General features: G+C 42.5%; 1 protein-coding gene across 1 annotated transcript in view; it reads right to left on the bottom strand.

Annotated features, from left to right (window-relative positions):
• Positions 1 to 23,518, bottom strand: part of macrod2 (mono-ADP ribosylhydrolase 2) — a 379,266-nt gene that overhangs the window by 94,231 nt on the left and 261,517 nt on the right. Inside the window, exon 6 of the mRNA XM_031875650.1 lies at positions 21,218 to 21,339. Coding sequence (XP_031731510.1) covers positions 21,218 to 21,339 — 122 coding nt within the window. The remainder of the gene's footprint in view (positions 1 to 21,217; positions 21,340 to 23,518) is intronic.

Raw genomic sequence — 23,518 nt, forward strand, 5'->3', positions numbered from 1 at the left:
GAATCAAGTTTTACTCCAGCAGGGGGATCTATTGAAGCCGTGTAATAATAAGGAGGAAGTCGACTGATTTTAATCTTCAGACAAGAAGAGCATTATTTCCTGTCGATGCCGCCAGCCAGTCTCAGCTGCCAAACTGATCCCGAGCCAGTAGCCTCATTATCTTCTCTCAGCTGGAAGGCCGCGATGTCGCTCTCCTCAACTTGAAATTCTGCTCGGATGGCAACTACACCTTAACACATCTGTAGCAACGATATACCATCAGCATAATCAATGAAAATCTTATTAGTTCCCTGGGTGATCCAAGGAAGGGTTATTGATCTTTCGGGTGTGAAAATGCATTGTGTAATCACTTAACAGGATGCTGTAAAGACTTGACACCTTTGTGGCACACGCACATGTCACTTACTTGTTTAAAGGACGGTTATTGCAAAAAGGGAAGACACGTATATATCCAATAAAACTGTAAAGCCTGGAGAGCATGTCGGCATACACACTTCTAAAATATGCACAAATTATTAATTCATTATTAATTACCAATAAATAAATATCAACATGCCAATCTTACTTTTGAGCTTCAATAAGTTTTGTTAAAATCACTAAAAGCCTCAGTTGTTGATTAACTAAAACTTCCCTAAAGTCAAGGTGAGTGGAGGGAGAATGTTTACTGCGCATTTATTCCCATGCAGAGTCGATGAGTGTTGGCGGTCAGTCCTCAATGGAACTGTTAAATCAAATAGAGCTTTAGCTCTTTTAGAGACAGGAAACGAATGAGTCTTTTAATTTGTTAAAGCCGCATAAAAGCCAAGAATACTACAAGTGAATGCAACAAAGAGCTACAGCAGATTTCAGAAGCAGCCACAGCGTGCGACACTGTAAGACGAGCTAAGCCTCGTTCTCTTTCTTCTTCCACGTCAAGTCTGGGCCACCGTAGAAGCTATTGTGATAGTTGTTAGCGTACATACCTGTAAACCTGCTTACATTGTATAAGGTCCAGTGTTAATTAGGACAGTCAGCGGTATATGTGACCTATGAGTCGTGGTTTAGGTTGTTATTTCTATCTCTGGCTGCTCATTAGCAGTGGCATGTGGCTGTGCCTGACATGTTGGCTTGTTGCTGATTTTCTTTGCTTAGGGAGTGTTCAGAAATTGGTCACCAGGGAAATTATTCTGTTGCTCGGGCTCCTCCCTAATCTATCACATCACTTTAAAGTGGAGCGCCTTTCCTCTCTGCGTCTCTGCGCACGTATTCAGCTCACAGTACATTAAGTGGCTACAGTGATCTCTAGTGGAAAAACTAAACTTCTGTTACATGCATGCATCCGTTTAATGAAGCGTTGGTTATAATTCACATGCATTTACTGTAATATTTAAGTATTTATATGTTTCTAATTGACACAACCACCCCTGCTTATTAAAACAATGATTTATTCACTTCAAAGTGTGACTAGAGTTTTGCAAAGACAGTGCTCATAAAACTAAGTCACTTTTATTCCACTGAGGGCATGATAGCCTGCAGCTTTCAGTCATTTGTTAAGCAGCAGGAAATGACACCGTAAAGATGGCTCAACCTGTGGCAAATAGCGGCTGCCCTGCTGTAGCTGTCACCTTCCCATGAGCGGACAGGTAGAGGTAAGAAACCCATGCATGGGCACAGGGACCGCAGGACTGCCGGGGGAGCACCTCGTCTCGGCTGGCTGAGTAAATAGCACTGGACACGGGGTGCTGCCCCCTAGCTTGAAGCCTCCAAGCCTGTTTGCAGACGGAAGCTCTGCTTATAAATCACGGCAGCGAGGGGAGACCTTGTGCAAATGCGACCACAAGTATGTTATTATTCACCACTGTTGCCAGTACAGTGTGGGCTTACATCAGAATCAGTATCACAACATGAAGCCCAGAGAATCCTCTTTGTTGTCTGCTGTAATTCTTTAAGCATGTAGGTCATGCCTGGTGTCTGTCTGACTCCGCTACCTGCTGCTGCTGCTACTGGGAAGAGCACGTCACGGTTACAGATCAGGATATTCAAATATGACACATTAATACCCTTTTATTCTGCATAATACCACACTCCATATTCTAATGTGAGAGCTGATTGTTTGAGTGTCATTATGCTAAATGGAGGATGGAGAAATGCAGAGGGTGAGAAACCTGTAGCCTAATGACCCGAGTCCCACCACCCGCTTTTATATCTGGCGTGATCAAGTATAACTATTATCACAATAATATCTGAGTGTCCATTAAGGACTCAGCACCACTGGCTGTGTTTACATGCAGGGTCTCACTTACTGGGCCATAAGACTCTGGAAAAACAGCTTATTAAGGATAAGATGTTTGCATGCAACTCGGCTGATGGAGTCTGTGTTGTTATGAATAAACCAAAACAGAACATTCTCGTCCTCCTCTACGGTCCTGTCTGCAATGAAGTATGAAAATGTGTCCTTAAGCAACAGTAGGTAACGTCTCATACAGAGGAAAGAAATGTCAACCCAGACAATAGAAATTGTAAATAATCCTTAACACAATGTTTTTGTTGACTTCAAAATGTATCTGTCGTGGTGTGCGAGTGCGAGTCTGCAGCAGCAATGCAAACAGTGAAAGGGGTAAGATGTTCCCACCGCACATCTAGCAATTTATTATTGAAATATGCCAGCCATCTAAACCTGGTTTTGTGTAATCCCAGTGTGAGGTTTAGTGGGTTATTCTAATCCAAAATGAAGTTGAATATGAATCATTTCACAGAAAGATTACTTAAATAAGGATTATCAGAGTGTGTTGTGCATGTAAACAAGCGATATGTTGGTAATGTGCATGATTTGATGAATAATAAGAGATGATTGTAATAATAAAAAGAAGCCTCATGGATGCGTTAAGATACATTAGTGTGTATTGGGGGACTTCCGGTTTACAGTCGTTGAACATAATGAACTCTGTTTGGCCTTATTAAAGCTCAGTGTTCTATGATTGTGTTTATCACACATCTGCACATGCAACCGGGGGAGAAAGACTGCAGCATGTCCGTCAGCCAAACATATGACAGAGATGAGATGAATGGGCAGAAAAAAAGGCGTAAATGCTGAAGCCTGTGGATAGGGCAGAGCAGTGGAGCAAATACAAGCAGCCACTGAACTGATGGCTGCTTGATTCATTGGTCCATGACCAGCTGTATGGTTGATGAAGCACAGTTCGCCCTGAAGCCCAAAGCTACAGAGCACAGGTACACTAAGAGGCAATATGGTCATTACATTGGGAACTAGAAGAAACTTTGAACATAAAACTGTAAAGTCCTTGCAAAGATTGAACATACATATACTGCATATATTGCAAACCAGTATACATTTATTATTCATATCACTGTGAGTTCCCACAGAGGTCTGCAGGTGAGACTGATTCCCTCAGTGTTAAAGACGGAGAATTTAAAAACAGCATAAAGATGATACTACTCTGAACTGAGGGCACATGCAACCAGACGCCTGCTGATATTTATGTATGAGTACTCCTGCTCAGTACCAGTTGAAATGATATCACTGACCACTGAGCAACAGTGAGGAAAAGACTAAAGAAAGGAATTCACATCGGTGGGACAAACTGACTGACCTCTGCGTGACCCACACATGATTGACAGAACTGAAATGAGTAGGCAGCGAACATGTCGGGTAAACTCAATAACAAAATGTATTCCTACTATTCCACTGTACCGCTACTCTGTACAGCTGCAGGCATGCTTTCCAGTCAGATGCTTTCTGTTTTCTTAAGTAGAACTTATTGATTAGATTAGCATACTAGTGGTGGCTGAAATCAAGACTTCTCTGCAGGCTGATCTGTAATGGTGTGGAGTAGAGAGAGAGACAGCCTCAGACTGCCAGCTGTGGTAATAGAGCCATGCCTTTGTTGTCTGATCAGGAATCCTCGTGCCTGTATTTACCTCAGCTGAAGGGGAAACCAGGACTGTATTTGAGACAGGTTGTTATTATCATATTTTTTGTGAGAAGCCTCACAGGTCTTGCTTGCTGTAGTAATTTACTGTAAATGGAAACTCACAATTTTACCTATCAATCAAGAACAACACTTCTGCAGAGAAAGAGGGGAGCATGACTGTCTCAATGCATGGTGGAAATAACATTGACAAATAGTCATTATCCCAAATTTACCCATGAGCCATTATAGTACTGGCCAATTTGTATTAGTTTGAGACCACCGTCTATTTAAATATCAGCATTATTTCCCAATTCATGGTATCTCACATCTGCTTCCTTTAAAGCCTTGAACTTTACTTTGATTAAAATCGTTTTTTTCAACATGATTAAAATGGTCTTATTCATTTTTTTCCACTGTATTTATTACAAGAGCGGTGACATTATAAAGTGTAGGAGGCGTTTTGATTGGATTCTGAGATGTAGGCAAAGAAAGCAGTAAATGAAGGGAAAGAAATGCATCTGTGGTAATTCTGAGCAAAATGCTTGATTTGAATATTTGAACCTCAACACTCAGCAGTGTAGGAGACACATCCTTCAATGTGCCTCAGGGCCACCAAAGCCTGTGATTATTCCAATGAGTGTTTAAGAAATGTAGAGCATCGTGTGTAGCATTAGACGTCATTTGCATTTTGGAAGCCTAAATTACAGGTGGGCATAAAGAAATGATCAAAAGCAGGAATAGGAGGATTCTGTCTCAATCTATCAGACGGCTGTTTCATGAGGTTTCAAAAAGTGAGAGAGCCTCTGAAATGCTGAAGATAAAATGGAGCAAGAGAGACAAGCCAAGCCACGTATCCCTCTATGGAGGGTACAACCAAGGCATGTGTGGATTCTCAAATATCCATACCCCTTGTCAAACTGTCTCAGTAGAGATTAGCAGCATATGGAGCTGGGAGGTTAGAATTATCAGTAATCCTAAAATATCGCTCACGATTTGTACCGCAAGAGCAGATGAGTCCCAAGTGGTTGATCTAAATGAATGGTAAAATAATAACTAGGGAGCATTTTACTTGATACATTAGTTACATTTCCGTTCGTAAATTAACTTCAACAGCACATTTAATCAAAGAAAGCGGAGAAAAAGGGTTTTCTGGTCTTGCAATGTGAAAGCCAGCCTATGGTACCCTTCCAATGTAAGACTACTAATTAGACTTGTTTTTTTTTTCATTTCAAGGCGTCCTTCAATATTTTTCAAAAGCACCATATCAAAAGGGGCTTCAAAGCCAAAACCTCACTGAGTTTTGAGGTGATAGAACGACATACATGAAGACCGGCTGCATGGCCCCTGTCTGCTGCATATCGCATACCGATGACTGCCTCCAGTAAACCTAGGAAATACAAGCGTGGCTATACACAGCCTGCATTCAGTGACAAAAGCCTCACTAGCTTCCCCAATACTGACCAATGTTGTTTGAACAGAGCTACTAAGCAACCGCCGCTGTCATCTAAAGGGAAAATGGGTGATGGATGATTTAAACCGACCTTCATTCTGTTGCCCTGCATTATTGATAGTATTAAAGGTTTGATGAGCTGCTGTGTGGTTAGAGGTGTGCTGGTTATTTTGGCACTACATGTAGTGGACTAAGCACTACTGTGCAGGGGTTATAGAGGAGTCATTGTAATGAAATAGAAGAGAGAAAGGTCATGTGGTCAGCAGGGTTGCTCACATTAATGTGGTTGATGTGAAAGTAGAGATCATTCTGAGCTGCAGCTCAATGGTCCCCAAGAACACAGGAGAGGCTGCCATTGAAGGAAATGACTGTTCACTGACATCAGGAGTTCGGATATGAATGCACAAACCCCAACAGATATTAACTACCTACAGCCTCCGAGCCATTCCCGCTGTCTCATCTGTTCACAACCTCTGAAGGTTGACTGCACAGTGACAAAGTCATATTTTGTCAGCACAACATCCGTATACAAGATGGCTACATAGCTATCCTGCAGATAATATTAGTGTGTTTATATAAAAATGATCTTCAGGAATTTAACACTACAGCTAATTAAGAGACCCCATAACTCTTTCTTGCTGGACTTTGTTATTTATTGCATACTTGTATGGAATGAAAAAGTTGGGTAATATATTACCCTGACGAATGTAGATGGGAGATCTGCACACAATCATAACAGATGATAAAATAGACCATAACCACATTTCCCAAAGCACTACATACAAAATAAAATCTAACATTCGTTTAGAGACCCAACCTCATTAACTGCAAATCGAATTCCGCTCTCTGTACTGGCGTAGCAGTGACCTCTTGGAGGCATGGTTAGTACATAATTATTATTGAACCATATGAACACATTTTCCAATTATACGTATACCAAAACATACAGTCTATGTCTTCTGATTTCTTCACTGGCCTTGTGCTTTAGGAATAAATTTCGAAATGTAAAGCCTGGGATGTTTTTGTCAACTGGGAATTTAATGGACGTAATGAACTCTTTGTTAACGGGAGCTCAGCGTGATCTGTGTTTGCCTTCATCGCACTCAGTTCTCCAACACTGATGATAGCTGATCCCAATTGCACAACTCCAGTGATAGATACACTGTCTGCCTGTGTGAACTCCTGCGATGCAATGTTGTGGGGCCACAGCAAGTTTATGAGCCACGGAAGACTGGGGTGAGATGAATGAGCACGGGGGGAAAGAATAGCGCACTGTAGCAGAGAACCCTGGATAACTTGAAGGCTTTTGTTAAACGTCTGTTGGAGGCTCGCTATTTCATTCGCTGCTAGTGTCTGTGCTAGGGATAGGCTCAACACATGACTGATCTATGTAGTGAATGCGCAGGGATGAAATTGATATTGATCTTCTTACTGTGCGTAATGCTCGGTAAATTGGTAAATAATCCCAAAATCTCCAAGTATCCCTTTAGAGTCTGAGTGCATTTTATAGATGACACTGTGTAGAGCCTTGGATTGCAAAGTACCGGGCAAAAAAGTTAGACATAAGTAATATTACCGCGTTGTCTATTAAATCCATGTCAAAATATGCATTGGCCTATTGCAAACCTACTTGCTGAACTGTTGGTACATTTCAGTATCACACAGTAACCACATATGCAGTTAAGGAATCTCCATGTATACAAGAGCTTTGGTCCAGAGTATGGAAGCCTGTTTATCCGTGTAGTCCGGGGGCAGACGAGGCTTCAGCAGCGCACTTTCGCTTTAAAGCTCCCCACAACATAGAGCCATAAATCTGAGCTTGCCCAGCGGTAAGAGCCACCAACACTAATTAATGGTAGCCGGATAAGAGGTCAAGGCTGGTGTCATATTATCGTGAGAAAACACTATTTTTCAATTTACAGTATATACTGGTCTGGTGCACTTTAAGTAATACAGCTTGCGGTACTGTGGGCAGGAATACAAATACATTTACGGTAAACACAATAATGCATGCTTTCAACCTCTGTTTGTTCCAGCTGTAGCTTTCAAATTAAATCACTAAATTGTCTTTATTCAACTGACACTTTAGATATGATGATTGCCTCAGGTAATGTCCACAAAGCAAGACTGCTGATGCAAAGTAAAGCTCAATTTAGGCATACTGCTCCGAATTGGTTTTCGATGAATATGTGTAGCCCTTAAAAGGACTTTGGTCCAAGGACATAGTAAGCTCTGAGTAGGTCAGCTCTCCCTCTGTGCAGACCTGTGGGCCATTCTCTCACACTTTGATCCGAGCTCTGATGATGGTGTGGCAGGCACTCTCAGGGGTAGAAGGATTAGGGACAGGGGGGACACGGGGACTGACAGATTCCTTTGTATTCGTTTCATCACAGCAAGGCATAGCAGCAGACAACATGCAAACCAATGGCTTCTCTAAAGTGCTTCTTTTTTTTTTGTGGGTGCAAAATCTTCAACTCTTGAAAGAGAGATCAAAGGCGAAGCAGGCTCATTGATAACTATATAATGGCTCACTTAAAGAGAACAGGCATTTCGCTGAGATGGGCGCATGGTTCAAACTGGAGGCTATTAGTCATGCTGTCGGCTCATTTCCATATGTGTTTTATTGTCTCATGGGCAAAGGCTACTGCTCCTCCTCGCATTTATTGCACTCACAGTAGGTCTAATGATATTCACACCTACGGCAAAAACAAAAGGCCTTGTATCTCTTTGTCTCCATATGAAAGGGCTCTTGAAAGGTGACAATGTGAAAGCACATTTCAGGTGTGTGCGCCTTTCTTTCATGAGCTTTAAGCCTCGATTGTCTGGAACAATGTGAGGCTGCATCTCAGTGATCACAATTAATACAGACTGAATATGAATTCAGTAATCCAGACATGTGATATGTAAGGTGAGGAATATCACAAAAACAAATACTTGGCAGAAAAAGATGCTGCTTTGGCTGCTTTTTTGTCTTGGTCGCACTGGCTTACTTCTCCTGAATAGGGTTGAATTATGTATCAAAAGACATTGAATTTCACTGGTTGTGGTGTGCACATTCACAACATCACCATGGTGGCAGTGATGCCCTGCTCCTACTCCACACCGTTTGAGAATCAGGAGGACACAGACTCCCGGTGAACACCGGATGTAAACACTGCATGAAGGTGATGAGGATGAGATGAACTGCTGCGAGGATGCCTGATCTCTTCCCTTGTCCCCAACATTTTCCCTCATCTGAAAATGTACACACACCAAGCCCAGCAGCTGCCATCTAAACCTCATGGTCTCTTCTTGGCAACGTCAAGGGGAGAGCACGTAATACACCTGCCTTGTCACGTAGGAAACTTCGTGGCAGGTGCAGGGATATGGGGGATCAATAGATGTGAATGTGTTGGTAGGAGTGCTCCCCAAGGCTTGTTGCCATCTTCAAGTAGTCCTGTCAGTTTTACACTACAGTACAGGATATGAAGTATGAGGCTGTAAAGCAGTGTTTTGAAACACTGGGGCGTTAGTGGATTTATTGAGTCTAAAAGCCTTCTGAAGGATTGCCTGTTCAAAGTATCCACCTTTAAATCCCACAGGAGATTTATTTCACCAAGCATCCAGGCCTAATCAAAATCTCCCCTCAGACACTAGCTGGGTACAAGTTAGACTCCTCTATACGAGGATGATAGTACGGAGGAAACATATACTCATACATACACTCCCATGCATTTAAGATATACACAGGGGTATGAAGGAGTAAGGGTCTATTGTTTGAGTGCATGAGGCTGTGGTCATCATTAAGGTGCTTAATAGACCATGTTGCCTTTAGGACCTGATCGGCAAGCTGGGCAGAGAGGAGGTTCCAGAGAGAGAGAGAGGGGCACCTTCATGTAGAGACAGCTCTGTCACACTGGGGTCATGCAGGAAGCCACTCTGCCACCCGAGCCTGGCCCAGACAATACATGTCTATGGCCAACCAAGCAGAACAACAAATCCCCCACCTCCTCTAGACTTTAACAAAAAAAAAAAAAAAACAGACTCTGAGAGACTTTAGGCACTAGATAAAAGTAGTATCCTCTGTGAGGTAACTGTATAATTGCTTGTCTAGCTGCAAAATATTTCTTATTAGGAATATGAAGGCTTATCCCTACTTGAACACTGTTTTACAAGTTTTAATTCAACATGTAAAGCCATCTACTGCAGAAACAACTGTGGATATTTTCAAAACACGTAGGTGCCGTGTTTTTAACCTTTACTTATACTCATATCAAGACGCAACTAGAACAACCACATGAAACATAGAAGAAGTGCCACAAACATATGCAACGGAAGGCAGAAGTAACAAAAATAGCATTCAGAGGCAGTCTGCTACTTTCTGTGTATACGAGATCTTTGTTAAATGCAGTCAAATCCCAGAGGCGCATTGCAATGTGGTGCTATCTTGGTCTGAGCACAGGTGCATCTCTAAATGAGGAGGAATGAGGAGGGACCCAAAACCCACCAACATCCCAAACGAAAGAGAGGGGACACGCCACTCAAGGTCGCGGTGAATTGCAGGAGCATGGGCACTGCAGATTGATTGGGAGCACAGGGAGCAGCTGGCTGAGAGGAAACAGGAAGGTGACTGAGGGAATCACCAGGTGGCTCCTGTGAATTATGAAACTACCCATCCAGCTCGTTCTATCCCCCATGCAGATTAAAGTCCTGGTTTCGAGTGGGCCTGTCGTGTGCTGCTTGCCTCTGGAATGCGTTCTGACTTCCATGCAGGGTAATATCTAACTGTAGAGTGCAGCGTTTGGTCAGAAACTAGAGTTGTTGCTGTGCTTTGATTTGAACTATATGGAATGCTTCCCCCCCCCCACGCACAAATGGCCAGAGGATAATACAGCTAATTACAGCTTTCTAAATGTGGAGTTCATCATGAATATTGATAAATCATTAATTAGTTACTAAAACTGGAAAACCATTTTCTCTGCACCCAATACATCACATGTTTTTGGAGCAAAAATGTACTGCATCACTGTATAGGGATGAGGATTCATATTCTTTTGCATTAAATACAGTAATCAAATAACTCAGGCAGAAAGTATTTTCTTTGGAAAACAGCAAACAGAAAACACTGACTGAGCCTACAATGTTTGTTTTTGTCTTTCTATCAATACTAAGAAGCCCGATTAGTATTTAGAGTGGATCATAATCATGCTTGGCTGAGAGACCATCATGTAGGTCATCATCGTTATGCCTGACGGAGCTCAATGCCAAACACATACACATTCCTCATAACTCAGCCTTCTTCCGGGAAAAGCCAAGGACTCTGCGGGACTGGGCTCAGCTGGGGAGCCAATAATACTGCACGTTAGGAATCTGGAGCCATGATTAAGTAAAAGCAATCTTACGTGTAGTTATCTCAAATCACTTCCGTCCAGTTTCATAATGGAGCCTCTTCACTGCAACGCTGAATGGGAACCACTGGAGGACGGTTGTTCTTTTAATTGCTCAATGCCTCGTTGCGTGAGTTCGGATAAAATGAAAATCCAAAAGTCATTCAAAAGAATGCCAGGAGCAAATCTTTTACAATATTTGCGTTCAGTACTCTACTCGATGCATCTAAAAGGCATCTCATACACACTTGCTTAGTTCCATGGGCTCCATCTCACACTCTTTGCTCTCCTGTCAGGGGGGCTAAGACCTTAACAACGAGGAGCCCCACATTTGATTCCATGCATATTGTCATCACCAGGGCGTATATGGATGTGACATTAGATATTAAGCCGAGTGAGATTTGGAGGTTATCTGGCATTCCAAGCAGTGCACAAAAAGTCAAACCATGAAACAAGATCCACCCCCGCGTTCGCTCCGGCAGGCACTTCATTCAGCATATGACATGGTGAATAAACCTTTGGGCTTTCTAGATTCATGTGTATGTGAAATGAAAAAGGGTGGATATAGGTACAGCAATAGCTGATTTAAATTCAAATCCGCTCTGTGGTCTCGACAGTTGTGGCATCATTCATAAAAAGGCGAGTGTGACATTTACGATACCAAGGTCACTGGTTGACAATGAAAGAAATGTTTAATCTGCTAAATTACCCCATGAAATGATTACCTCAGTAGGCCTACTTTATAATGATTTAATGCTAACATCTCGTAACATTTTTAATTAACTTGGAACAGGAGAGAATGTGGAAGGTAGGGGCTTGACTAAAGGACTACACGTTCAAAATCAGGTGTCGGGTAAAACAGTTGCTGGGGCAGAAATAAGTATCGTACACCCCTGTGGCAATTGGCAGCATCAAAGCCAGACAATCCTGCACTGTTAGAGCTAATATATCTCCCCCATAAACCTGTGCAAGGTGCTGCATTGCCTCTTGAATTGCTGAGTAGGCCTAGATTGAGCCCATTTCAAATTGTGAGTCAATCAGCACAGGCCAGGCACAGTGCGTCAGCCCTCGTTAGCTGTGACCTTGGGAGATAATAATGGCACTAAACTGGGTGTATGTGTGGGGTAATAGCTCTGTGATTAAAGAATTATGTAGGAGAGCATAAACATTGGCGTGTCTGCCAATGCACACAGTCATTCATTCACCTGAGCCCGCGAGAACACTGCTGTGGTTTCGATAACAGAATGTTGAGAGGGCAGGACTTGTAACCTGTGTTACGTTTGTGGATACAACTTGAGTGTTTGGATTGTGTCGAGTCTGGATTTAGTCTCGATGTTCTCATTAATATGCATAAATATGGGCTGGCCAATTGGTCGACACAATATGCACCGTTCCCAGTTTGCCGTCATCAAACCAAACAACGCTGATCATAAATATGTCCCAAGCCGATGGGGAGTATTACAAATATTCATTTCTGACTTTATACGTACCCTGAATGTAGACGTGCAATTGTGCACTTCTGAACCACACAAAGAACTAGAAACATTCCCAAGGCTCCCAATACCTGTCAGCCTTCTGCACTATGCATTCTCTTTGATAAAACACACAGGAAGCAATGCATTAACGAGACACAGGAAAGAGTAGTGCTCAGTTTGTTTTAAGGTTAGGAAAAGGCTTGATATGAATGATCTGAAGAAAATCTGCTGTGAATAAGTGTAAGACTGGAAGTGTGGCATTAGGATTCAGGTCCCAGTTTGTCCTCAACAAGGAATAAGTTAGATAAAAAACAGGAGATAATAAAACAAACGGAGCCAAAATAAGTTTGCAATAACAAAATGACAAGATAAAGTTTCAGAAGATTCAAACTTGAACAAAATGGTACCTTCTGTTTTTTCCAAAGAGGAACAAAGCACTTTCTTTATGAAATCATTCTCTCTTCACTCAACACTAACAAAATATCATAAATGAACCAAATATTGTTTTTTCATAAAAACAATTCGCTTGCATTAATTAGCATTGATAATCAGTGCAGTGGGGAGTCTAATAAAGAACTGATCTTACAGTTTGTATTCCCTTGTAAATCATTGTGCATAAACAAAACATTTCAGTAAGAGAAACCTATAGCAGCAGGACAGATTTCTAATTTCTATGTCTGAAGTGTCGATGTAATATTCTCTGCTGTACCTTCATTTTTGATGCCATGCTCAAAATTGCTACTTAGTGTAAAAGCTACAAATAATTCAACGGGTGACATTCATCTTTATCTGATTTCTACCCTTGAAAACATTTCATGTTTACAACCAGAGCGAGAGAAAATGTCCCTCGTGTGTCAAACCCCGATAGAGAGACCTTGTACTTGGAAGCAAACACATCTGTATGACCGGCGACTGTGATTGAAGGATAATTGGGTGCAAGCTTGTTGAAATGGAACCCTGCGATACACCAGGAAATTCCAGTTTCATGGACACGGCCCTGGCAAGGTCGACGCTGGGTTCAACACCTGGCTTCATAAAAGCGAGAGCTTTGGAGAACTAGATTCAACACGGGAGTAAAAGTAGGTCTCGCATCTGTCGTAAGGCTACTAACCTAGTGTTAATACGGTGCATGTTCACAATGACTGCTTGCTTCTCCATGTTGTTTCTTTTTTTAAGGCATAATTGTCCGATGAGCTTATTTTAAGTGCTTTAAGAGGAACGCACAGATTCAGCGTTCTCATTACTATTCACTCAATAATAATTAAAACATCCATCTCTAGTGTTAAATTGAAAACGATGCCATCACGATCACGATCACGATAGCAGCATAATGTATCAACGGGATATGCGGGCTGGTCGGAGGTAGAAGATGACTGGATGATTTGTACGTGACTAGATACAAAAGGGTTCCCCGGTTATTAATCTACCTGTGCTGGTTGGATAGTCCCACCCACTGGCAAAGAACCAAAGGATGACTAAACACACCGGACCAGCTCGAGGCGTTACCTTGGGGATAGTGCTGCATTAGTAATGAGATGACAGAGTGAGACAGCTCTGTCCGGCTTCACTGACACACAAACACACAGCACAGGCGCTGTTGGCTGGACTGACTCTGCATGGTAATTAACCATAATGATGTAAACAAAAACTCATTCTACCGAGGTCTGCTGCAGATGAACAGCAATCTGTTACAGCATCCGAGAGATTGCTGGGATTGACTCAGTTGAGGAGCAACTGTCAGGCTTTGAGAGAGGCCTGCTTTGCATGTAATGTATTTAACATGCTCCTTTCCTGCCCAGCTCCTTTAAATGAAAGGAGAAGCATTTTTCAGGTGCTGGAGAAAATGTTTGATGACATTCAGACTCGAGCACAACTCGAAACAGATGGGGGCCCAATTTAGGAAAAGCAGGCTTTCAGGTGAACAGCAAGGACTAGGTTATTTTTGTTGAGATCGTGGATAGTTGAGGAGGCTTCAAAGCAAACGCTGTTCGTGAATTGTCTCTACTCCAGTTTTTCTCTTGTCGGAAACATTGCAATCCAAAAGCAGCCTTGACTTGAGACTTACTTTGAAAATCAGCGTTGTTATAAATGACTCTGTATGAGATGTTGCTAATTGTCACTAAACTATTCTTTCCTTGGGTAGATCCTGTTTGTATTCTCTGTACGTCAAACCAGAGGTTTGTTGTGAAGCAAGGACAAAGACAGACAGAAATGCCTTTTGTTTCTCCTGTATTGCCCACATTCCTCAGGTATGTTTGATTAATGCATGCTTACTGTGGTGTACTCGTCTCATGACGCATGGCAGGAAAGACATCTGTCTAATCAACAACTTCCTCCGACAGTCCCTCAGTTGGTTGCGAGCTGACGCTTCTATTCTCAGATAGCAGAGGGATGTGAGCCTCATAGATATTCAGGAGCCCGTCTCCAGGAGCTCCTCACAGCAAGGTACAGCAGCAGAGAAAAACATGAAGTGAAACCAGCCTGAGTGCTGAGCCTGAGTCTTATGCAACTTAACTGTGCTTTAGTACTTAAATTATTTGAAGAGCCTTTATTATTGTCAGAGCGCATTAATCTAGAACAGAACTCGTGCCATTTCCCTCACAGAACATCTAGGTAGAGTAGCCTTTGTAGGAGACAGGGTTTAGTCTCTCTGGTGATTGCTGTGGACTTCCTGAGCTTGTAATCAAGACGCTAGCATGCTCACATCAGCCCACTCCACATAGACACTGAGGAGATATACCTCTTCAATCCCCATCAACTGTGATTACACCTCTCAAGGTGTGGGGAAATGTCACATTTTACATATCCTAATATTTCAACTCACATAGTTTTTCCCTGACAGGATTGTAAAGGGAAGGTGATGTGGCAGGTCTGTCCCCTATACCAAGACCTCCTGCGGTGGTTGCCTCCTCTTGAATCAGGGCACTGGGGTAATGAGTGTTCCAATGGCCATTAACTTAGAGTAGGTGGCAGACTACCACAACCACTATCAGTGTAATTGGATCTAATTGGCACAGTATTGCCAATGATTCGGATCAGACAAATAGCAGTTGCTGATTTAAATGGCGACGTGACCTTTTGAAAGCTTCAGTCTAATTAACCTTTGCGTCGCATGCAGGTACTGTATGTGGAAGTGGGCTACGAGCAACGACTGGCTGGAGGCCAGTCAGTCAGTCGCTGCATATTGCAGCTCGTCGCTGATTGGGGGATTAGGATAACGTAAAGTCCTCTGCAGCACATACTGTACTAGCTAGGTGTCTTTTTCTACTCTAGCCCTTCAACCGGATGAACACGGGGATAAACAATGGTAGAACGCTTGTATTTTGGAGTAAAGCACAATATCAAGGTAGAACAGAAAAAAACAAAATGGCAAATTAATTATTTGTAATTTCTAAAAACAAATAAACTGTATCTGCTGGTTTGGAGAAGAGCATGAACAAAAGTTATTACCAATGTGCTTACATTTAAATGTGAGATAAAAACATAGGTAGAAGAAAAACATAGTCACCTGACTTAAGAAGCAAAACGTTTTATTATTGCCTCTTTGTATCATAGCAGTAAATGAAGTTCTCCAAATATTGTCATAAAGAAAATGAGAGTGAACAGAGTCCCACGTATGAGCTAGATGGAATTCTGGGCGATAGAGACACAAAGACCAACTGCGTTGTGTAAGCAGATCAGCAGTAAACCTCTCATTCTTCTATCCCAATTAATGGCACAGTTTACTTTGCTGTGATCGGAAGCCAAGTATGTGCACAACCAGGCCTCCATGCTTCTCTCAGGCATTATATAATGAAATCTGGAGTCGCTTGCACTCGCGGACAATAATTTACGAGGAAGGGTAGAGAAGCGGTTAGAGGAAAAGTTTGTGCACGATCTGTTCAGTGCATAAATGAAAATTAATTAATCACTTGGGGAGTCAGCAAACCAAAATGGAATAGGGTGGAGTACAAAGTCGTTAAGTTTGATATGGTAGTATTTGGAAACATAAATAATGACAAAAATCCTCCAGTGCACTTAAATGCTGCAGTAAAAAAAACAGATTTTCAAATATCGCCGGTGACCTACATTAATAGAGGTGAAACAGTAAAAGTTACCTACAGCGTGTTTCATAAAAATCCTGAGAACTGAGGAGAGCTTTTTAAAACCGCTCGGCCAAAAAGTCAACCTGCCCTCACAAACCCCAGTGTGGTGTCTATCTCGAAGACACCTCGGGGGCATGGACACTTATCCCGGTGATGCAGTGTTTGTTCTTCACTTGCTGTCCCTGTCATGTTAAACAGATTGTCTAGTCGGGGCTATCGGCTGTCATCTTCAAGCAGCGCGTGCATGCTGTGTCACTATAAGATATTGTTGGAATGCATTTGGGGAACACAGTCGGGCAAAATAGATGGGAGCGAATGCTTCTAGCAGCCTTGGAATGAGCCCACGGAGAAGGGTGGCTAATCCTATCATTCTACACCAATCATCCCCAATCCACTTGGCTTTTAGAATTTTTCTCAACGGGCAATTTGTGGCTTCCCTGCTGGATCTCCTCGAAGCCAGCATGTTATGACTGCAAAACACTACCAGGGCCGCCTGGGAGTCAGAGAGGAGGCCACTAAATGCAGTCTGCAACCCTGTCGCTGTCTGCTGTCAGCTGCCAGCCCACTGCAAAAAAAGCTTAATGACAGATAGTCTCGAAAAGCATCAAATTGTAGCCTGTCTTAGTCAAATGATAAACAAAAAGGAGGCTCAGTTGGCAGCAAGATCATTAGTCAACAACAAAAATGCTTGCTGCATCTTTATGCCACCAAACCCTCGGGACTAAAATCCTTGTTATTTTGTCTTAACAGAACACTCCCCAAAGCGTCAAAAGGAAGGCTAAATTAAATGAAACAATAATGATGTTTTGGGTAAACATGGTTATTCTTTCATTCTAAAGGTCACAGTCTAAGAGGTGTTTAATACGTTCTCTAAAACAAAACAGAGTTCAAGGCTGAATGGCTTCCAGATGGTGGTGTCCCCCTCCACACAGTCTGTCTGTTTCTGCCTGACAGATGCTACGCTTGCTTCCAGGGAAGAATCTGAGCAGCCTTCCATGACTAACCAAGACAGGGGACCTGCATTAACCGTCTCCTCAATTCCATGTATGGCTGTATGGCTCTTTGGGGAAGGACGCCCCTCCAGAGTGTGACTGTACACGGATACAGTACACACACACACCCATGAGTATCGTTAAAATGCACATACGCAGACCTGAATACTTTGTCTTTCACTTTGTAATAAAAGTCTTGACTGGAAGAAATTATTCTTTCAGTTTCAGTAGAATGTGATTTGCAGTCAGTGTCAGTCAGAGGTTAAACATCTGCATATCATTGCATCTTCACACAAAAATAGATTACAAATAATCTTTTTTTTTTTTCCCCATCAGTTGCCCTTCCGTAGAGTAGTTTGGTACTGCTGAGTAGCGAGTTTCCCCAACAATATCAGCTGTTTCCAAATGGAGCAAAAATATTGTCATGCTCTGTATATCAGAGAAACCATGAGGAGACGTATTTAATGTGTGCTGGCTCCAGCAAATATTGATAGCCTGCTAGAGCATCTTCACTGCTTCAACCAGCGTGGGTGTTATTATCACAATTCATGTCTAGAATGAATCCACCAAAAATGCATATTTCTTTCTTTGGTTCCTGTTTGGCTCCTCACCTGAGCCTCCTTTGGAAGGGAACAACATTCTGTAGTGTAACAGGCATTGAGCAGAGGAGGGGGCTGTTTGACAACGTGCTGCTCATCAGCCCAGAGCTGCAACTCTGCTCACAGGCTGCAGCGCTCCCACGGCTCCCCTGTGTGATGTTGCAGAGCCCGACCGACCACGCTTGCATCCTGGCTGTGGTCAGTCAGAGCCCAGGGAGCTGTGACAGCCTGCTGCTCTTTCAGCCGCAGCAAAAAAAGCAAAAAAATAAAAAAAGCACTGAAGCATAAGAGTCCTCTAAGCAGGGAAGAAATGAAAGAACATTGCCACTGCACAGGCACATTTAGATGGCCCTGGAAGATGCATGTAAAAGCCTTAGTGGGTGCATGCACATGGGCACAAATACATGCTATCACTTTCCAGCATGCACTGCAGCCAAATCACTTGGAAAACAGAACTCAATAGGCCATCCAGCCATCGGATATCTATTCAGAGAGAAAGACAGAGTGTGGGTTTGAGAGCCTGGACTGTTCCAGATAGCTCTCAACGTCAGTGTGAGGGTTAAACGGCAGGTTTCTTGGCTCATTTTTCATCTGAAGGCCGTCCCTCCGTAGGGCTTAGAGCCGCATCCTATACTTACGGCGTGCCCTGTGGGCAAAGGGTAGACACAAACAAAATGTGCACATCTGCCTTTACAGCTCAGCCAATATCGGCTTGGCAAAGTATCAATGATTAAGAGTTTTAAGCCTTTATTTACATATAAAAAAAGCTAATACAATTTAAATTTGAGATTTTTAATGCAACTCTTGATGCTGAATGTCTTCAGTGTTATACAAAAAAAAAAATTCTTGGCACTAACATAACTTATAAATCTTGCCAATTATCTCAAAAGTAAAACAATGAAACGGGTCTAATTTCAATGCCCTCACGATCCACTGTCTGAGCTGTCCCACAGGGACGACTTTATGGACTTAAGGATATTCATTAATGCTATTACTTTCAAATTAGTTCTATTTTATGCAATGGCAAGAATACAACACAAAAACTCAGACACAACCCCGATACTCGGCCAGGAATTGCCCTAGGTTGTCTTAAAGTCACATTTTCCATCTTCCCCAGTTCCGTCCCCGTAGAGCCTTAAATCAGTGCCACACTGATCACATAGGGACAGGAAAAGCTCTTCTATCTCATTTCTGACTTCTGGGGATACGAGTAAATGTTCAGTCATACACACTGAGCTGCCCTAAGGTAAAGGAAATGCATTTCCAGCCCTGGAATTCTCTGGTATTCCAAGTGATGTCTCTGTCTTGACATACTACAGTCACAAGAAGAGTTTGATGAGACGGCTGGCTGTGATAGCCGTACTGTTTCGTAGCCTAAAGGGTGGCTTTGAGCCCTAAGAAACAGGGATTAACTACCAAGCTCTGCTTCTTTTTAATCTTTCATGCTCAAGTTTATTTTGTGTTAGGCTTTGTTTTGACTCCTATTCCTTTGTAATGCCCTGGAATCCCCATTAGGGAGCCGGCCGTCTAGGATTCCCAAATGTAGCCCCCCTCTTTTGCCCACTTTGTAGACCCACTTGGCAGGGTGCCCGTCTTCGGTGGGATCTCTTATTTCTCTCACACAGCAAAACTCACAGTGAGACCCTTTCAGATGAGTCAAAATGGGCTGAGTGCTGATCAGCTAACCAAAAACTTGGACTCATTGTGGTCTGCGCCAAGAGACCGCAAGACTGTCTGTTAACAACAATTTGGAGTAAAGAACCCTTACAGCCTCTGTTCAAATAAGTCTTGCATATCAAGAAAACGCTCGATCAAGGCCTCATCCAGCCATTTCTGCTTTTGGCGAAAATACTTTCTGTTGTCCTTGCAGCAAGGAGAGACGAAATGGACTGTGGCTGAGATAATGTAAGGACAAGGCTCATCCTCCAAGGCCAGTCACTCACACAACACCACTGTTTTCTTTGAAGGCCTGCTCAACGGAGAGCAGCTGTATAAATACATTCGACAGGATCCAAGCTGCTCCCAGTAAAACAGAAACTTTGTTTCCTATAAATATATGGATAATTGGATAAATAAATCAAGAGATCGGCCTAAACTAAATAAGTCTTTTGGAATGTGCCAGACACAAAGTGAGGATTGGAACATTGGTGGATTGAAGGCAGACAAGCTGGTGTTGTTTTGCTGCACTGAAGCCTGAAGGACCCGGACCTGCAGAACAGGCCTCGCCTCTGCCCTTGAAGCCTCCAAGCCCACTAGACTAAATGATTCTATTGTTTAAATGACATTGTTATGTAATGTCATGCTTGTGGCTCATCATATCTTGGTGGATGTGGCTGTTCAGCAGGCATGCTGCTGATTTTGATAAAACTTCAAAAGCACTTTTCACAACAGCTTCAGTCACAATCCATTTAATTGCTACCTAGAAGAGTCTGTCACACTCATACTCTTAGGTCATCAACAGAGGAGGAATTTTGTCACAATCATGGGTAATGAAACTGGCACTCATCTTCCTCTCTCTGTTGGTGAGTACTTCTATTGATTGGCCTCTGATGAGGCTGTGGGGCTGTATGCTGGTGCAGAAAATGGTGTGATACTGATTTGTTTACCCTATTAGGGCAGGGCAAATCCATATATCACATGGACCGGACTGGAACATACGGTCCAGAGCAGCCAGGACGCCTGGGTAGTGTGTGAATGATCACTCCGCTGTGGATTGTGTGGGCATTATCTCATCTATAGCCCTTATGAATCAGCCACATTCAGTAAACATTGTGCTTTTCCCGTTGTTTTAAAGCAGAAAATGCATCTTTCAGAGGCGGCACAGACATACACAAGAGTCAAAACCTCTGAAATAAATCTCGGGTGCAAAACATTTAATTTGTTGGAAATAAAAGATAGCAAATCAAAAAATCTGCGTCAAGACCATTAGAGAATTTGAGAAAGGTCACAGTTTTCTAGCTTCTCAAACGATGAAGGAAAAACTGTGTCGTTGTGTGGAGTGGCAATGTGGAGTGATGGAAGCAAAGGCCTGCCTTTCTTTTAATCACAAGCCAAAGTAGTCGGCATGAAAGCCTTCATTTGACAAACATGAAACACTACCATTCTGTTGTGTTCTCTGTTGCTTTTGTTTAAATAAAGAAGATTAAGGCTTTTCAGAACTGTATCTGAAATGAAAGATGCTAAATCCTTTTGTTCTTGTACCTTTTCCAAATTTCCAAAACTTTTCAAACACAGCTTTTCCCACTGAAGGCTTATTGTCTGTCAAACAAAAACCCATAATTTACTTGTTTCAAGCTGCACAGAACAGACACATATTTCTCCTCAGCGTACTGTACTCACCACAGTGCCCAAGTCATGCTCCTTCATCAGCCTGAGGGAGTTCTGGTAGCAGGAGGTGAGGTCATTGGTCTCGGTAGGGCCCACATGACCTCTGGCCACCGGGCCCACGGTGTGGATCACATCTGTCAGAAGGGGACACAAAAAGCCAAATTCAGCACAGCCTGCATGTAGCAAGGTTGTATGGTTGGTGGCATTTCTAGCAGTACTGTGTAGTGTGAGGATAACTGCAATGCTGCCATGCAGCCGAGCCAAAGATTTTAGAATCTGCAAAATCTTCATCGACATCATCGCAAAATACGATTAAGTTTGTCTTCAATGAGACAACGGGGACGGCACGAACAACCCACAGCCTGAGCTGAATGCATTTATTCAGTAAATGAAATGGCAGCTTAGATAGAAAATCAATTACAAGATTATTTTATGCCATCTCCTCAAATATTCATATCTCTCCCTGTACTCTCTTTCCCTTCACACAGTAATGTCTTTACCTGTAAATCACGGCCCTCCTTGTCTGGCCTGGCCAGACGGAGGAATGCAGACTCTTAATTGAATCACAGGAGTGATGACAGGAAAATAGGAGAATCTAAGCAGTGACTTGACAGAAACATAATCTTCAGCATTCTGCCTGACTACCCTTGGCCTTCTGAGAGTTGGGCAGGACAGGTCAACAGCAATAAACAGAGAAGTAACTCTGCATCACCCACGGAGCATTCCAGAAAGGTTCATCACAGGTGTTGCATTTACGCATGCAATTTCACTAAACCCAACTGTATAAAAAGTGCTACAAAACCTGAGAACTTCTCAAAAAGGTCATCAAGGTGCGGATGCAACACCATGCCGTTGAAAACCATAATTCACAAGGCCATGATTCATGGATGTGTTCAAAAGCAGTTTTTGAGTGTACAGTATCAGTCTTTTACTTTATTCAGCAGTATTGGCTCAATTCATGGCCCATTAAATATAGATCAACTATGACTCAGACATCTGAAATTTAACGCATCAAGTCTTCATTTCAGTCCACTAAAATATTAAACCCTGTTCAAAGTCTGAATACTGAGTAATCAGACATGGTTCAGGTGAGGGCATGAGAGGGAAACACAGCGGCCCCTTGTGTTTTCTTACACCAAACCTCACCGTTTACTCATAATATTAAACACTTAGCCTCACTTTCCCTCTGAATAAATGTAAGCGATATTACTACTTGATCATAAATCATGTATAGATTAAATTTAGTTCTCAGTTGTATGTCTGGTTGCTTAATAGGTCAGGATGATAGAATGCATGGGGAACCACTATAATCAAGTGGCTTTCACTGGTGTTGCTTAAGAGGTGAGCCTTTGTGTTTTAGAGAGGTAGGAAACAAGGCTAAGCTGAGGTTGGGCTGCAATGAGAATGGAGCTGTCTGAGGGATTGTCTTTTTCCAGAGTAGCAGGCCGAAAATTGCACAGCACAGTGTGGTTATAATGGGACACGTGGTAAGATGTATTCCGTGCATAATTCATGGGGTTCTTCACTACAAGAATGGCAACGTGCCAATTAAGAGTGTGGGCAAGCGCCAAAAACCAGACTGCTGGTGAACTCATGAAAATGTAAACAGGTCTTATCTCACCAGTACCGACGTCTCCACTCGTGTCCTCAACACTTCCGCATCAAATAAATATTTATACAGCTGTGTTTCTGTAAGGTGAAAGATAGATTTCACTGTGTAGTAAGGAGGGATATTACAGGTAGGACAGTTAGTTACTGTAGAGCTCCAAAACACTCTGACAGATGCTTCAGTATCTCTGTAAACTTAAACACAAATGACCTCTCCAGTCTTGGTCTTGGAGGAACTGGATTTTTTTTTATTTTTAAGAAAAAGGCACAGCCATTCTCTAAATCAAACAAAGTCCACTGATGATTTGCAATACGGTTCTACTGGGCTTTAATCTGCTGTAAATTGGAGGGACTTTCCTGAATCATAATCGACTTGTACGGTAAATAGTCCAGTCTTCTGCATGGACACTTGAATACAATTCATTTGATCATTTAAGTAATATTAATTAATAGGGGCATGTCAGTGTAGTGCGTTAGCTGTTGGCAATTTAACCTTTAAGACACTCTTGCCTGAAGGTGCATGTAAAAACACTTTCATTTTCCAATGTGTTTGAAGACTCAGCCGCGATGTTATTCAATACATAAATCATACAGAGATGCTCTTTGCAATGAGAGTTGGAAATGATTTGACAGATAATCCATCCAACATGGGTCTTTATCATCTTTGCTCCTTTTCTCCTGGTAGGACCCTCAGCTTTTATCATG

This window comes from Anarrhichthys ocellatus, unplaced genomic scaffold (assembly GCF_004355925.1).
Source record: "Anarrhichthys ocellatus isolate YVR2014 unplaced genomic scaffold, GSC_Weel_1.0 scaffold3, whole genome shotgun sequence".
NCBI lineage: Eukaryota > Metazoa > Chordata > Actinopteri > Perciformes > Anarhichadidae > Anarrhichthys > Anarrhichthys ocellatus.